The sequence below is a fragment of the Carassius auratus genome, chromosome 13, assembly GCF_003368295.1.
Source record: "Carassius auratus strain Wakin chromosome 13, ASM336829v1, whole genome shotgun sequence".
In the NCBI taxonomy this organism is placed as follows: Eukaryota; Metazoa; Chordata; class Actinopteri; order Cypriniformes; family Cyprinidae; genus Carassius; species Carassius auratus.
In genome coordinates this window covers 13,205,586-13,221,563 of record NC_039255.1, presented here as the reverse complement: position 1 = coordinate 13,221,563, position 15,978 = coordinate 13,205,586, and the positions used below count along the sequence as shown (strand labels likewise).

Here is a 15,978-nt window from a genome sequence, read left to right as displayed (position 1 = left end):
AGTGATTCGTCTTATATATCCTCCATGTAAAAATCAACAAACAACAAAAGTGAATGAGTCAACATTTTTAATCGTTTTCATAGAATACTTTTTACATTTTCACAAGCTAAGAAGAAATGTGACATTGTGGAAGAGTCTTTTGTTTCATTTGTAAATTCTCTGGAGCAATAAGATGTGGATGTAGAGAAATATAGTTTTTACAATGTGGGGATCTTACTGTCCAGCTCTTATCTAAAGCACATTCACAGCAACTTCATGTTGCAACCAAAGCCAAATGCAGCAGACCACCACCGAATGCCTGTGTAAACTTTATAACACACTGCATCCAATAGCCATTATTGCATTTCCATCACTCATGCATGTTTTTTTTTTTTCCCTCAAGTTCCTGTACTGCTTACTAGCAAAAAAGACAATATGACAATAAATAAACTCATAATGCGAAAAGATATAAAAATAAGATATTTTTTTCTTGCTTATTGGCTTATAATAAAACAATAACATGGTGTTATAGTTAATAAATGACTGTTGTACATTTCCTTCATTTGGGATGTAGGACAGGACAGATGCAAGTCTTCAATTTGTACTGTAATCTCTAAACAAAAATATATGCTGTATATAAAGTTACTGAGAAAAGCCATACATCATCATCCAATATGATCATATATCATATAACCAGATCCCTATTCAAATATAGTAGGCTCTACAAATATAGTTCATGTAGAAGTACATATATGTTTGTGTGTTTTCTTATGTAGCACTTAAAATGTCATATGAATAATGTGGAAAACAACAATACATAATTTTTGTTGAAAATGCCACATGAACCAAAGCAGCATGTCACAGACTCTTTTAACTTGTTATGCTGAGGTGATTAAACTGCACATGCCTCATACTGACATATATAAGACTTCTGGGTATGTTTTTTTTTTTTTTTTAAATAATTCTCACTGATTTTTAAATAATTGTGTTGAAGGATCACTGCTACTGACTCTTTCAGTAACTTTTGTATAGATATACAGAACAAAAAAAAAAAAAAAACTGGCTACAGTTTATAACACACATGACTAGTTTGCATGATTCGTTTGGGTTGAAGTATGAAAATCCATGTCAAAGCAATATCAAAAAAAGGCATTATAATTTGTTAGTTATGCTGATTTCTGTTGGTTTAGTTTGGTGAGTGGTGATGTGCAATTTAAAGATCCGTATATATGCAATTGTAACATAGAACCTTGACACTTTGTCTGATTACACAAGAATCAATGCTGCTGACTGGCCTCAGTCCATGTTTTCTCCTGTAAACTGTTAACACAGGAGTTACGAAACCCCAGATCTATTGACATATCCATCCAGCCAAACCATGAACTCATTTCATTCAAACAAACAGATGTACAAACAACATTACGTATTCACATATGTAGCCACACGGAAACAAACCATGACAGACAAGAGTAAAATTGTCAAATAAGCTCCGTCGTGTATTTTCAGACAAGTGGTCCTGTTGGTCATCCAAAAACTCTTGATCTCTCTAAACTCTCACTTTCTACAACTAGATGTTATGTAAATGTATTTCGATATGTTTGATTGTTTGACCTATAGATGGGTCAGTGGCACATCTCAGGAATTATGTTCTATAGTGTTTCGGTCTCAATTTTGCTGTGTCTTTGTGTACCAGTGAGCAATGGGTAGTGCACATATGCACAGATAAGGTTCTATGCTCTCTACGCTGTTACAGGAGTCCTTATGATTTCTGGCCCTCCAGACTTTAGACAGCACAACATCACATGACAATGCTGCAATGATTCCGAGGTTCTCTCGCTTTTCTTTCATGTTTCATCTTCCGATGCAAAATCAGGAGGGAAGAGACAGAAACTTGAGTACACCAAGACCACTTTGTTTTGTTGCATTAACAACACCAACAAAAGCTCTTAAAAACAGAACAGCAAGAGAGAGGAAGAGAGGGACTAAGAAAGAGAAAGAGAGAGTACCCAAATACAACAGATTGACCAGGGACAGCGATCGACTTTGTACAAATTGTGACTGTCCATGTTTTATGTTGTTAGGTGGCTACAGCATTGCTGCTGTGAAGATGCAGTACAAGGAGGTAGCCAGCAGGAGCAGCAGAGAGCTAAGGCCTGATAGAGACGTCTCCCAAGTGGACGAATTCCCGGAGATGGCATTGGAGGAGCTGGGGTCATTGATCTGTGGGTCCTTGGAAAACATAACAGTGGACAGGCAAGGAAGAGGATGAGCATTTATTCTTTTCCACCAAAAGGTAGTTAGAAATGTCAGAGATTTCAGCTATTTGACTTTGACATTTTTTCCATTATGATGTTTTACCTTTTCTAAAAGATATGCATATGTGCTTAGCTTTTCAAGGCTTTTATTACACCATAACGTGTAAAAAAAAAAAAAAACTGGACTCATCTTCCAAACAAGTGTTAAGTATCCCAAAACGCTATAAAGGTGTCAAACAAAGCAGAAACACACACACACACACACTTCCAGTCCATTCATTCATTCATAAATAAAATGCCATTCTATCTGAGTTTCACCTATTGTGGGTTCAGATTTTCAGAGAGATTAGAAAAGCTCTTTGATTCAGAAATATATATTTGTTTTCTTTGCTGAAAAGAGGTCTTGATTTTAGGGCTGTTTGGACCTGCCGTGGCAACACTAAATGTCATTCTAGCATATAATGTTGCTTTTATTATGTACAATGACATTTAGTGAACTTTAAAAGGCAGAAGATAAGCAATGTTCACATTTTGCCATCGCCCAATGCAAAGATCATGTGCACACTGGGCAGGAAGGGCCTTCTAGTGCCAGGTCAGAGTTCCAAAAGGTGCCAGCGTGACATGAGATAATTATTGCTTGGTCTCTATTTACATTCATTATGATTCATCCTTCATCATTAGCACTTGACATATATCCGAAATATGACTGATTTGGGATGTGCTACCAGTTTTATTCTGACTTTTAAAGTATGTTAGCATACTTACCACACATAACACATCTATTGTGTTGTTTGTCTTCAGCATCTGAGCCTAGAAAGGAAAGAGAAAGATCCATTAAATCAGCTGGATAGATACTGGCAAGTTTTGATTTTCTTTTCAGATAGTGTCAATATGACTAGAGAATTAAATGGGCATGCAAGCTGATATTAAAATTAATTATATTAATCATAGTTTGAGGCCACCTTATATTTCTCACAATCAATGTTCAAATTTTAGCATTTCAAATGTAACTCTAGTAGCATACAATTTAGTATGGATTTCACCTCCTTATGTGTGAGTACTTGTTGTATAGGTTTGTGTGTAAGAAAATGAGAAGCAGTGGTGATATAGGAGACCTGGAGACAATATAATGAATGGATTCCTGTGTGTTGGCAGTTCGGTATCCTCTTGAAACTAGCCGACTTGAGTCTAAGCCAGAGCCCAGCATGATAAAGCAATGCCTTGGCCAGCATGAAACATTATAAACAACCACATCTACAGAGCAGCAAAATGAGGATTTTAGGTTTAATATCAATGATTGATTTCTCCCAGAGCGGTCCTAGCATCCTTTAATTAAACATTTTCAAAATTCAAGAAATAAACAAATTTGTAAAAAGTATAATGTTCAGGCAAAAACAACAACAACAACAAAAAACGGTTGGATAATTTTCCCTGTACACGTCAAGTAGTGTTTTAATTACACTGAAGCAAAAATGCTCCCAAAGTGCAATATATGGCACTTTAATAGTGAAAAAAAAGAAGGGAATTGGAAAAAGAGAACAAGCATCATGAAATTAGCCCTTAATCTCACTGCATCATTTGACAACATACTAATCAGAGAGTTTCTTACATTTATTATGTATTTAGAAAACGAGTTCACACTGAACTCAGAGATCTCTCTCATATGGCTAAGGCAGAGCATTCAATAATTTTGCAAATATGCCCAATACTTGCATTTTGACATGCTAAGATGAGGTATTACCATATATCTCTTTGTTTTGAGGGCAGGAATGCACATCTGGCTCTGTCATTTACTCACACAAAAAACCTACTTAGTCAAAAACCCTTTGTACTACGTAACTAAAGGGGGATGCAAACAACATGGTTGGCAGTAAATATCTCGGTTCAAAGCAAGAGTGAGAGAAGAGTGAAAGTGATATGCAACAGAGAATACATTAAAATTGCGTTTGCATGCTGGAGTCATCTCGCTAGTTTTCCTTGAGGTCAGTTGCGTATGCTGCGATCTTTTGTAACCGATGAAGAAAGACTGACAGACATATCCAATGAGTCTGCACTCCTCGTCTCTGTTATTCTCCTCATTTGCACATTGACAGCTGCTCCCCCTCAGAGGACTATGTGTAGCAGTGAGCCTAATACAAAAACATGTAAACTTGTTAACTTTACTCTGAAAGCCAATTTTTCTGCTGCTCTATGTTGGAGTGTGTAGGCGTGGATGTATGTGAAAAAGAGCAAGTCTCCCTCCACCCATCCTCACCACATTCTATAAGCGATCATTGACAGCGTGCTGACCAGCTGCATCCCTGCCTGGTATGTAGTTGCATCTCACTCCAACAGATTTCTAGCGATTAGGGATGTAACGATATCAAAATCTCACGGTACGATACAATTTCGATATTGACCTCACGGTACGATATTTATTGCGATATTGTGTAAAAGCTCACGGTATTGTTAAATAGCTCATAGTGATAGTGTTTGTGATGATAATAGCGTAAAAATACTGACATTTATTCTGCTTTTGCCAGTCAACAGGTAATTTATTGTTGTATTTATGGATCCATGACAACATAAAACGCTGATCACATAGTGCTTTTAAAGTTAAAGCTGTAGTCAGGAACATCAATATTCTGTACAGTAATATTTGGTTGCATAACTGATTCTTCTGTGCAATGTTCAAGTTAAGAAGCAACTAGAACAATTGTAAACAATAGGGAATTCCCTTAAAGTGCAAACAAAGATCAAGTTAAATCAGGCAAATAAAAGCAGCCTTTTAAAACTGGTATTTAGGAACATAACTTAAACTTAAATAAAATAGTCAGTCAAAAAGCCTTTTAATAAAAAACACTGACCTATCATTTAGCTTATGTTCACGTTTTTCATCAGAAAGAACAAAATATCTACATTGCAAGGGAGAAGAAAAAAAAACAGTAAAAAAAAAAAAAACCTTAACAGTCTGGCAAAAAGCCTTCAGAAAAACACTGAACTATCCTTTAGCTAATGTTCAAGTTTTTCTTTAGAAACTTTCTTTTCCGCTACAAACTCCCGAACTGACTCAAATGATTCGCGATCCCGCTCCGAACTCCCGAAATGATTCAAATGATTTGCGATCCCCAAACTGACTCAAATGATTAGCGAACCCGCTTTGAACCATAGACAGTTAAAGAAATGGACACAGCGACCCCATTGGAACTCAACTGAGACAATTGAAGCCCATTTTTAGCGTTTTTTAGTACTTCTGTTTCTGACGCGCAGACTCAAACGAAGCTTGACGACGTCAGCAACCTGTCTGACAGATGTAAATCTTCTAGTAGCTGTGCGTGCAAACTGCCATCGTTAATCTTGCAGAGACGGCGAGCTTGAGCGGGGAGTTCTTTGGCGTGAGTGAGCAGGAGTAAGTATTCTGATTCATTATTTTGTATAGTATTTTAAAATGTAACGCCAGTACGCCATATTAAGTTAATTGCCTGCGAGCTTCTCCTCCTGTCTGTACGGTAATGCAACAGAGAGTCGAGTGGTTATGACGCAATCGTTAGCCTATTTTTTACAAAAACTGTTTCTACGGGGCCATAATGTAACGTAATAGAAAGTAATGGAGCTCTTTATACATTGTTGTGTTTCTTTAGAAATAAATAATGGACAAACTGAGTCTTTAAACATCTCAGATGTAAAGTTATTCGCTGTCAAAGTGACGCCAAAATGAAAGGGAGTCAATGGGAATGCTAATGCAAGTGAAGTTTTGCTACAAGATGGCAGCACGCAGCCGACTTCAACTTCCGGTCGACATCCTTGCCGCCTGCTTTGAACTCCTGAACTGACTCAAATGATTCGCGAACTCGCTACGAATTCCCGAACTGATTCAAATGATTCGTGATCCCCAAACTGACTCATGATGCTTGTGTTTCCTGTGTTGTATCGCAGTTTACTGTGGGAGTGCTTGCACATAGTCCATTGTCTGTACACAACCTTCTCTCCCTTTGCGTTTTTTGACACGGCGAAACCAAAATGTTTCCAGACATCTGATTTAAAAGCTGCAGGGGCTGGCACAATCTCAACTTCGGTTTTGTTGTTTTCATCCAGTATCGCTGTCGGCCATGCTGGCTTGCTGTGAGCTTGTGTGGACAGCGTGCAATCCTATTGGCTTAACAACGGTTGCTGTGACGACGCAGTCCTGTCCTTTTAATATTGTAACCCAACCACGAAGATATCGAGACACGTTTACCACCGCGATAGTGCGATATCGTCAATATCGTTACATCCCTACTAGCGATAGGCTTGTTTTTAGTAAATTTCTAACTGCATTTAGCAGGGGATCCAGGCATGTGCAGCCGCCTAGGGCCGCTTTCTTTTCCTCTTTATACTTAATTTTAGGCATTTTCTATCGCGTGATATATGACAAATATTGAGCGAGCATAAAGTTATGTGATGCATGTAATGTGCAAAAACTCACGTTCACTAACACAAAACTGTATTTGTGCTTTTAAATATACATAGTTCTTTTATGAATTGTTCTCTCTCAGATATTACGTGTACATACTCAAATGTTGTCTTCGCATCACTGAACCTTTTTGTCTAATTCAGGTGAGGCTGATCTCACTAAATGGAAAAAAGCTGATTATAGTCAGCCTTCTCTAGTTATTTATTCTATTTTAGTTAAGTGGTTAAATTGTATATATGCATTTATTCAATTATTTTATTTAGTGCATTTGTATTTTGTTGTTTTTATAAATAGTTTTGCAATATAACACACATATTCACATATTTTGTCCCATCTATTGCTATGGTTATCTCTATGTAAATCACTGCTACTTTGAGAGTTAATCCCGCATAAATATGCAGACATCATTCCCGAAACTTTGCAACGTGTGTGTGGCCGATATTTTTTTTTAATGGATTATGAATGTAGAGAGCTGTGATTTTAAATTATAGACTAGAACGATTGCTAAGAGCATGGACCATCTCACCTCCTGCATCCCCTGAACACCCCACAACCTTACAACATCACAGAAAAAAATGTCTGAAACTTTATTTGTTTTTTGCAATTTGAAGTGTGCTACACACAGGTGAGTGGGCCTGTACAAACCACCTGTAGAAACTTAGTTGTAGTTGACTTGACTTGATGTGTATGTGTTTGCATGCCCCAATGTCTGTGATTATATATTAGCCTTGTTTTTAAATTAAAAGACATGCTTTTTATGGCCAACTCTTACAGACATTGTAAATTGTATGTGAAGGGGCATGTGGGGCTTGTCAGATTGAGACACAAGGGCAGTATCTCAGTACATTTACATTGATGCATTTAGCAGACACTCATATCCAAAGCGAGCATTGCATTCAGTGTATACATTTGATCAGTTCATGAATTTCTTGGGAATTGAATCTATAACCGTGGTATAGCTAATGCCATGCTCTACTGTTTCAGCTACAGAAATGCTGTACCGTATTTTCCGCATTATAAGGCGCACTTAAAAGCCTTTAATTTTCGCAAAAAACGACAAACCCAGTGAAATGTTTGCAGTATCTTCTATTCTATGCGCCTTATAATCCGGTGCGCCCTATATATGAAAACAGTTCTAAATTAGGCCATTCATTGAAGCTGCGCGTTATAATTCAGTACGCCATATTAATTTTAGTGTGGAAAATACGGTACTTATAAGTTGTTCTGTCAAAAGTCTGCTACGCAATTAAGTTCATTTATGCCAGAGAAGAACTGTCTCTCCCCAAATGAGCTAGGTTTCTCCCAAGGTTTTTTTTTTTTTTTTCTCTCTCTCTCTCACTGAACTGACTTTTGCTGACTTTAAACTGACTCGAGTTGAATAAAGATGCTATTGTCCTTTTTTAGAGCTGTTTTGCAGCAGAATTTGAACTTTTTTAATATGTGAAGAAGTTTGTATCATTGATTCTGTTATTTTCCTGATTGTACGGTGGAGCTGCTTTGATATATAATCTATATTGAATAAAGTGCTATAGAAATAAAGGTGATTTAACAAATGATGCTCGAAACCATCTTAAATGAGGAACATTTTTGTGATTATTATGTAGCTTGTAAATATGATATTTATATTATAGAGGTTACAGATAAGATTCTAGCCTATTAATAGAAGACTAGCCTATTAATGGTAAATATTAATTTACCCTAAATAGTAAGATAGTTCTGTAATTCCAATTGTGTTTCCCATTTTCTGTAATTTCCTTACATTTACTCTTTAATTTTTAAATAAAATGTAGCTGAGAGACATGCCATTGCATTGCATAAGCTGTTTTCATGGCAAATGATCTTTGTGACAATTTATCCTATAAAGTCTGAAAAAATGCCCCAAAAGGTAATTGAAAACTGTACTGTGATTGATTGGGGGACAATAACACCTTTTATGTTTTTTTTTTCCTTCTTCTTGTTTCCGAAGCAAGACTTTAACGTTTGTTCCTTGACATAAATTGACTTTACTGCCCATGAGACCTACAATGCTTTGGTCTCCACTATAATGTAGTATAGCTCTCTTATGTAAATTAAGCATATGCAACTGAACTATTTCCTTTCTTAAAAACACTATTTTCAAGATCACCAGAGGTATTTATTAACCACAAACAGTGGTTTATATCATTAACCTGAGGCACACACACATGCAGTACACCAAACCCTCAATGCGTAAATGAATGAAGATCTATGCATGCAGTAGTTCCAATTACCTGGAGGCTTCCGCAGAACTGGTAGAGGGAGTTATCAACCGGGTTAAGATGGTTAATGTTTGTGGCCGGCTCTATGGCGTTGGGCGATCTGTCTCGATCCCTGTTCCTCTGGGACGGTGTTGTAATAGAGGCGGTTGTTTGCACTGGGGGCATCGGCTGCCACACGCTCACATCTGTCCCATTTCCAAAAGCCTGGATTGCATTGCCTATGTGCAAAGAGCAAATATGGTTTCCTACCTCATATTACAAGAGAGATACAATATTTAAGAATTAATTTGAGGTCCAATACAGCACAGATAAACACTGTAGACAAGTTTTGCCTCCTGTCTGTTGTCATAATGTAAACGTATCCAGAGATGTATGACTGTTTATATTAGTGTTTCAAATATGTGTTTGTCTATAAATCAAGGCTTACTCCTTATATACTGTGTGTGAATGTGGCTCAAAATTCCCTTTCTCTCTCTCTCTCTCTATATATATCATATTCAAACTAATATATATATATATATATATATATATATATATATATATATATATATATATATATATATATATATATATATATATATATATGCTGAACTGATGGCATGGCATGCAAACCTGTAAATTACAGGTGGTTTAAATTTTTTTGAATACCAGAGGTCAAACCTTCATCCTACAGCTACATAATCACGATCAGATTAATCTCTGTTTCTCTGAGATTTATAATCATTGATTTAACTGAAAGACCAGCAGTGTGTACCATACTGTATATGACCGAGTAATTGCAAGGACATTTATCACTAACTTATTAAACCTAACATAGTCAATCGATAATGTGCTGTTAGCTTCAACTGCCTGTGTGATAGACTGTAAATTATGCATATTTGCTTCTTCACATGTAAAATACTGGAAATGACTTCTGTTTGCCCAAATGCTCTGTCAGGTCCTCTCCCAACCCAGCTTTTCTTAGAAGTAGGATCTACTGCCTAATTATATGGACCGCTGCCATCTCCACTGAAACAGTACAGACACATGTAGTCTGTGAAGACACGGTTTTAAGAAAAATCCAAGAAAGTGTGGTACAGTATGCGTGTAGTTGTTTTATATTGAGAAATATTTTATTCAGAAAAATCTGTCCTCATAGTGAAAAATCTCATAGTGCTTAGGTCCGTCTGTTGCCACGCTACATCTTAATGTTTCTTTTTTGTCTTTTCTAATTTTATCATACTCACATGTAAATTGTTTGAACAAACACATGATGAATGTGTTGTTTGCTATTTCAATACATTTTCTCTCCATCTCTCTAGGAAATACTGGAAAAGACCCGCAGGCTCTGAACACTTTGATCTTTGTTTTGAGTCTATGAGCCCTGACACACTTTCTTCAGCAGATGAATTGTGTAGTTTCCTCTCATGTGCATGTCATGTTCTCTGAATCTACTCTACACTCCACCAGCTGATGTCTGGAGACCTTCAGATCCACATGGTTTTATGTTTCAAAAAAAAGAAACAAAAAAAATTACTGCACTATCAGGCTACTGTTTGCTTTGTTTTTTATGATGAAATACAGAGCAGCTTAAAATAAGCAGGCTTTTCTGATGCAAACTACATTTGCATTTGTTTTTTCAGCAACACACATGTATATGAAGGTAAAACAGTAGCAAAATTTAAGAAATTGTTTATCTGATTGTGAGAACTTGTCAAATTAAAATTTGTAATTTTAAGTCGAAATTTGTAATTTTTACTCACAGCAGGGGGGGGGGGGGGGTTGAAATGCTATTTCATGCATACTAAGTTTTTTACACTGTTAAAGAGTTGGATTCCCATGCTAAACATGGACAAAGTTTCAAAAATTAAGTTGTATGTTTGTCACAAGTTTCTGAAAAAATTTTCGAGTATGGCTCTGTGTTCCTTATATGGGTCCTGAGGGCACGTCTACCGGAAGAGCGCGCGCTCCCGTATAGCAGAGCAATGAGAGGCTGAGCACAGACAATCATTGATCAGAGCGAGAGACCGAAGTCACAAAAGGAGTGTGTTTTTGGTTGCCAGGGCAAGACAACCCTGCACAGATTACCAAAGAAAAAACAGCATTAAGGGACCAGTGGATGGAGTTTACTTTTACAGAGCTTTAACGGAGTTGTGCAACTGTTTGTGTTTGTTCCCTGCATTTCGAAAATGCTTGTTTTACAAACAAGGCTCAGTTTGACGACAGATTTGTGTTTCGTTTATTTCTTAAGGATGATGCAATCCCAACGAAAAAGGGTCACGATCGTGTGTTGGAACCGCAGGCGGTGAGTAAAACTGCTTAAAATATCTCTGCCTCCTTGTTAGTGCGTCCGTCTCCCATCGGAGACCCGGGTTCGAGCCCCGCTCGGAGCGAGTCCTTGCTGCTGCTGCTCTCGTTCAGTTTCAGCCTCGGGATCTGATTCTGGATCATAAATAAACGGCTGAATCTGACTGTTAGCCATGGTTTGTTTTGGATGATGGTTTTTTTCCTCAAGGTAATGTCACAGCTTCCAGCTCTCAACGCAAAAGCCTATTGGCGCTCGTGATTCTTTAGCTCCGCCCACACGTCACGCCTCCAGTCGGTCGTGTTTTTCCGGGAAAAATCGGTAAAGACTATCTTTCTCTTATGAATATAATAAAACTAAAGACTTTTTGGAGTTATGAAGGATGCAGTACTACTCTATAGGTACTCAAGCTTAACAGGATATTGAGTGAAAACGAGCATTTCACCCCCCCCTTTAAGACATATTTACTTTTGCACTTTAATTCAGTTTCGCTGCACAACGTCAAGTCAGCACTTACAACCTCTCAGATCTGGCAGTACAAGTTCAAATCCTGGCACTTTGACTTTTGCTACTCCTTTTTCTGTACTCCTGTTGCAAAACTCACTTGTGCACTTGTATATGCAGATGTGAGAGAGCAGAGCTGGGGGAAGGGGAAGTGGAGCGAATGAAGACATTTTATTGGTCGATGACTGACTAACTGCCATGTGGTCATGTGATTCATGGAGCTATCAATAGTTCCAAACAACTCCGCGCTGTCAATATGTTTGAATGGGATTAACCTGGACAGACAGCAGTTTCACTATATTTGCACTAGTAATTATTAACACATAATGTGCATTGATTGTGCATGGATAACTACACTGACTATACTTTACAATAGCATTTTATTCTGGGGAATGAAACAGCATTAATATGTTCTCCTAGTCTTTGGCATTCAAATGTGACCAAACACCTTAAGAGTAACTTTTAACCAATAAAAAAACTGTACTACATTTTAGCTCATTTCTGTTTCATTAATTTGAAAAGATTTTGGTTCTAAATAATATGCGCAATAATTACAGTATGATCCATGAATGACCATTTAAAATATTAAATTTTCTAATATACTTATTAGTTATATTACAATTAGTGTAGTATTTAGGGTTGAAAATAGTGCCAGATCTAAGAGGTTGTAAGTGCCGACTTGAGGTTGTGCAGCGAAACTGAAGTAAAGTGCAAAAGTAAATATGTCGTAAACATTTGTGTCTCATTTTCTTTGTGTGAATGTAATTTTACACATTTGTAGCTTAATGTGCAACTCCCAATTCAAAACACGGGTGTTTTGATTATTGTCTGTGTGTGCAAATTGAAAGATTCAGCTTTTCACATCAGTGCTGTGAATGTAAATTTCAACTTACAAATACAAACATTAATATGAAAAGTTCTCACATTCAGATAAACAAGCTCTCGAGTTTAGCTACTGATTTACCTCTATACATTTATGTAATCAATAAGGTATGAAAGGCCATGCTGTATCAAAAATATATGTATGGAAATGTTACTTTTTCTTTTAAGCAAGTTTGTTAAATGCTGTCCTTCTGCTAAAAATATTTCCTGACAGCAACAATAAAAGGCAAGAGAATGTTCCGAACATTCCTCATCTAATGGAGCTTAAATAAAAAACAGAGAATAGGAGCTCTTATCATCCGCGCTGTGTCATTTATTTTTTTAACACTTTATATGATATTTTCTCACACACATACATTTGCTTATCTCTCAGCATGAGAAAACGTCTGTTTTCAGTCTTTTAGTATTAAAACAGGCCAATTTGCTGTAAAGTGTGAGTTTGCAAGCTTCATTATTATACAATGGTTATGTTGCATCTTTCATCTTTGATTTTGAGACCTCGCCCTACCCACATAATAACGCTTCTCATGCGCAGACATGTTGATGTGTGTGCGTGTCTGTGTCGAGAAAGTGAATAATATTGCTTAAGAGCTATTGTTAATAACTGAGTAACAATAAGAAATTATTGTAATTGCACAGCAAATCAGCAACCATGACAATAAAACAGTTTTTACTGTATTTTTTATTAAATAAATGCAGCTTTAGTAAACATACAATCTTTATTTCAAGAACATGCCACCAAACTCAAACTGTAAAGCTGATGTTAAGTATTTTGGGGGCGGGTGGGGGTATTCTCAACTTAATATTTCACTAACGTTCTCACTATTTCAATCTCACTATTTTACTTTATGCCATCTGTTTTGCTGAAGCTCAGCTTTGCTCTACACTAGCCTGTGTTGAGGACGCAGTGTTCCAAGGGCAGACAGACATAATACCCAGGGGCTACTGTAGGGTGTGATGCCAAAGCGCTTCGTCATAGCCTCCTAAACACCCAGATACTGACGGCGCTGGGAACAAACCCCCAGAACTGTCAGGATGCCTTAACACTGAATTCCCATAATGAGACACAAGAGAATGAGGTAATGAGAAGGAGAGAGAGAAAGTGAGAGAGAGCAAGCAAGAAAGATATAACGATAAAGAAGAAGTTTAACCCAGTTTAACCTCCTGAAGAGTCTCCTTCAACATCCCCTCAAAGCCCTCGGCACTAAAAGAAACAAATCAAATTAAGCTCACACTGTTCACAGATAAACTCATCCTACAGTGAATCCACCATGCCCTTTCTTTTGATCTGAACATTCAAATCCATTTCTTTTACTGCAGTAGCTTAGAGAAAGATTTTGACAGGGCATTATACGCTTACATTTATCTTTTTTAATTTTATTTTTAAATCAAATTTTTGCCTTCACTATTTCACTGTAAATGTTCTTGACGTTAAAGTTTGTGGTCTGAATAAAAGTCCAAATATTCCATGTAGACGTTTAAGGTGGAAAATTCAGTGTCTGAATGCAAAATTTTACCAGCCATTCACAATTTTAAACAGCCATTTTTAAGTAACAAGTAACAACTGCAGCACATATACAGTAGGAAATAGGAAAATTTAGTTTAAGATGATATTCAATGAGATGAGATTTTTGTCGTTGTTGTTGTTGCAGCTTTGTGTGATTTTTTAAATCACAAAAGCTGTGATTTATTTAAATACGTTATGCGTGGAGGTTTCTTATTTTTTTTCTTAATTTTTATATTTCCGTTTAATAATTCTAATTCTCTTATTCTTTTTCTTCATCATCATATCCATATTGATATATAAGCAGCCCTTACAAACAATCACAGTTTCAAAATGCAGTTTTTATTAAAATAAATATAATCATATTTTTTCTCCAAATTGTGCATTCCTACTGTTAGCAGGTCTGACTGTTAGCGGTGAACTGAGGACTGGACTGTTACAAATGAGGCATGATGATCGACATGACCTTCTTCTTCTGTGAACTATATCACCACAAGAAACTTAGTTCAAGTGCTGTGTATTGAAGTTTGAGTAGTGGCATTCATCTTGATCCTGCTTTCTAAACTGCCTCCTGCTTGGATCTCTGTCAGTACTATATATTTTTTTTCTTTCTGTAGCACTCCTAGACCTTTCACAAGCTTTCCTGAAAGCGCACTTTTTGCTTTTTCCACTTAGTCTGTTTTCATGCCATTCTACAAGTACACAGGAACAAAACGTAACACTTGGTGCAGTCAAGCAAGTGTAGCAAGCAAATGATATACAGGGAAAAGGGTAAGAGAAAGAAGTGTACATAAAAGGATGATGGAAGAGGCTGAGATAAAAACAGGCTGACAGTTGGACAGCTAAAAGCCTCAGAAAACAACTTGCTGGAGTCTGAAGAGATGGACAGAGCAAACTGGATTAGAAAGAGAATGAGATAAAATGGACAGGGAAATGGGACGGATGGAGGCACAGAGTTTAAAGAAAGAGAAAACAACACAAAAAAAGGTAACGTGTGTTTGATTGACATATTATTCACATCTTTACATCTATTATATGTAATTTACTAGTGGGTGAAATGAAGCTGGTTCTTTTTAAATTGCAATGATTTTCCCAAAGAGTTTTTCATAAGACTACAGCTCTCGAGTAGGAAACCATTAAATCAGCAAAATTAGAAAAACATCAGTTGGAAAATGCCATTAGAGCTGGGAAGTTTGATTCATTTTCGTGAAACACTTCAGATGGTACATTAATGAATTGATTCCAGGCATACAAATTTGACATCATCATGTTCACAAAGTTCTCCTATTTTAGCATTTTTCATGCTTTAAAATGTAAAAATATTTGTATGCGTATGTTATTGTTTATAATGATATATTATTATGAATAAATTCATAAATATAAATATAATGTGCATACATGCAAATGCACTAGTGTAGAATCTCATGAAAATCACATACAATTCATATTATTTATTAATCGCTTGTTTATTAGCTTTATGTTTCATCATTGAAAATGTTTTCCTGGGTGTCTTTTGCACGTTATTGAAGTGTAATTGACATTCATCATCAGAGATGGGGGGGTGGGGGGGTTATAAACGTAATATGAGTGAAATATGAGCAAAGAATGAGCTTCTACTGAGCCAGAACAGTAACTCACGCAGGCAGGTGTTGTCAGTGAAGAACTCGGTGAATCTGTCACATTCCTCTTTGCTGTTGCCACTGCTGCTGCAGTCACAGAATGGCGACACGCTGATCTTGGGTGAACGCAGATAATTTGGGGTCATCACAGTGCCTGGAAAAAAAAAAAGTTCATGGTTTGACATGCTGCTACGCTCTAATAAAAAATAAAGTATCAATTTCATTTTTAAAAGGAATTTGACTAAATGTGTGTGTTTAAAAGCCTGATTGTGATCACACATT

General features: G+C 36.7%; 1 protein-coding gene across 1 annotated transcript in view; it reads right to left on the bottom strand.

The window, feature by feature from the left end:
- Positions 1-53: 53 nt before the first annotated feature.
- LOC113112737 (GDNF family receptor alpha-1-like) overlaps positions 54-15,978 on the bottom strand; it is a 79,809-nt gene continuing 63,884 nt past the window's right edge. The window contains exons 6-9 of the mRNA XM_026278563.1: positions 15,716-15,850; positions 8,916-9,121; positions 3,000-3,044; positions 54-2,208 (exon numbers count right to left, since the gene is read on the bottom strand). Coding sequence (XP_026134348.1) covers positions 2,065-2,208; positions 3,000-3,044; positions 8,916-9,121; positions 15,716-15,850 — 530 coding nt within the window. The 3' untranslated portion in view covers positions 54-2,064. The remainder of the gene's footprint in view (positions 2,209-2,999; positions 3,045-8,915; positions 9,122-15,715; positions 15,851-15,978) is intronic.